This window comes from Hippocampus comes, unplaced genomic scaffold (assembly GCF_001891065.2).
Source record: "Hippocampus comes isolate QL1 unplaced genomic scaffold, H_comes_QL1_v1.1 scaffold295, whole genome shotgun sequence".
In the NCBI taxonomy this organism is placed as follows: Eukaryota; Metazoa; Chordata; class Actinopteri; order Syngnathiformes; family Syngnathidae; genus Hippocampus; species Hippocampus comes.
The window spans coordinates 1,093,865-1,094,711 of NW_017804848.1; the positions used below are offsets into that span (position 1 = coordinate 1,093,865).

General features: G+C 64.9%; 1 protein-coding gene across 1 annotated transcript in view; it reads left to right on the plus strand.

Moving 5' to 3' along the window:
• Positions 1 to 847, plus strand: part of LOC109520744 (sphingosine-1-phosphate phosphatase 1-like) — a 4,147-nt gene that overhangs the window by 2,378 nt on the left and 922 nt on the right. Inside the window, 3 exon segments of the mRNA XM_019878174.1 lie at positions 184 to 273; positions 637 to 845; position 847. The exon segment at position 847 is cut by the window's right edge and continues 922 nt beyond it. Coding sequence (XP_019733733.1) covers positions 184 to 273; positions 637 to 845; position 847 — 300 coding nt within the window.

Here is an 847-nt window from a genome sequence, read left to right on the forward strand (position 1 = left end):
GAGCGCGTCGGCCCGAGCGCGCGACGCTCGCTCGCTCGCTCGGGCCGATATCTTCCCCAGCGAGCGGCCGCCGGAGACGCCGCCGCGTTTCCACACACATTGCCTAACCCCGCCCGCCGACACACAGGCAGCATGCTTTCTGCACGGCGAGTCAAGCGGCGTTGTGTTGCGTGTGTTTGGCAGTACTCGCTGACTCTGGGCTTGGTCTTGGCCGTGTGCTGGTGTCTGCTGGTCTGCGTCAGCCGCATCTACATGGGCATGCACTCGCTTCTGGTAAGAAGACGCACGCACGCACGCACGCACGCGTATTTGATGCAATGCAAATATTCAGGAGCCGCATCGCTGCAAATGCCACATTTTCATTGTCCGATTCTTATTGTTGAGTGTTCAACCCGCATCAAACCTGCAAAAAATGCTCCTCGGGTGGGGCGGGGGGGTTTGGAGCCGACATTCCGACGGCGACGCAGCGGCACGAGCGACCTTTGAAACCGATCTTTGCGATCGGCCCATGTGCTCGAAGTGCCGGCCGGCTGATCGTCGGCACCAACCAGGCCGGCGGGCAAAGAGGCGCAACGCGGGAGAAAAGCGGCGCGGCGCGTCCCTCTTGAAACGTTGCGCTTGTGGCGCTGTGGGCAGGACGTGATGGCGGGCGTGCTGTACAGCGCGCTGATCCTGCTCTTCATGCTGCCGGCCTTAGACGCCATGGACGACTTCGTGCTGACGTGCGCCTACGCGCCGGCGGCGGTGGCGGCCGTGCCGGCCGGCCTGGGCCTGCTGTCCTTCACGCTGGACGCCTGGAGCACGTCGCGCGCCGACACGGCGCAGATCCTGGGCTCGGGCGCCGGCG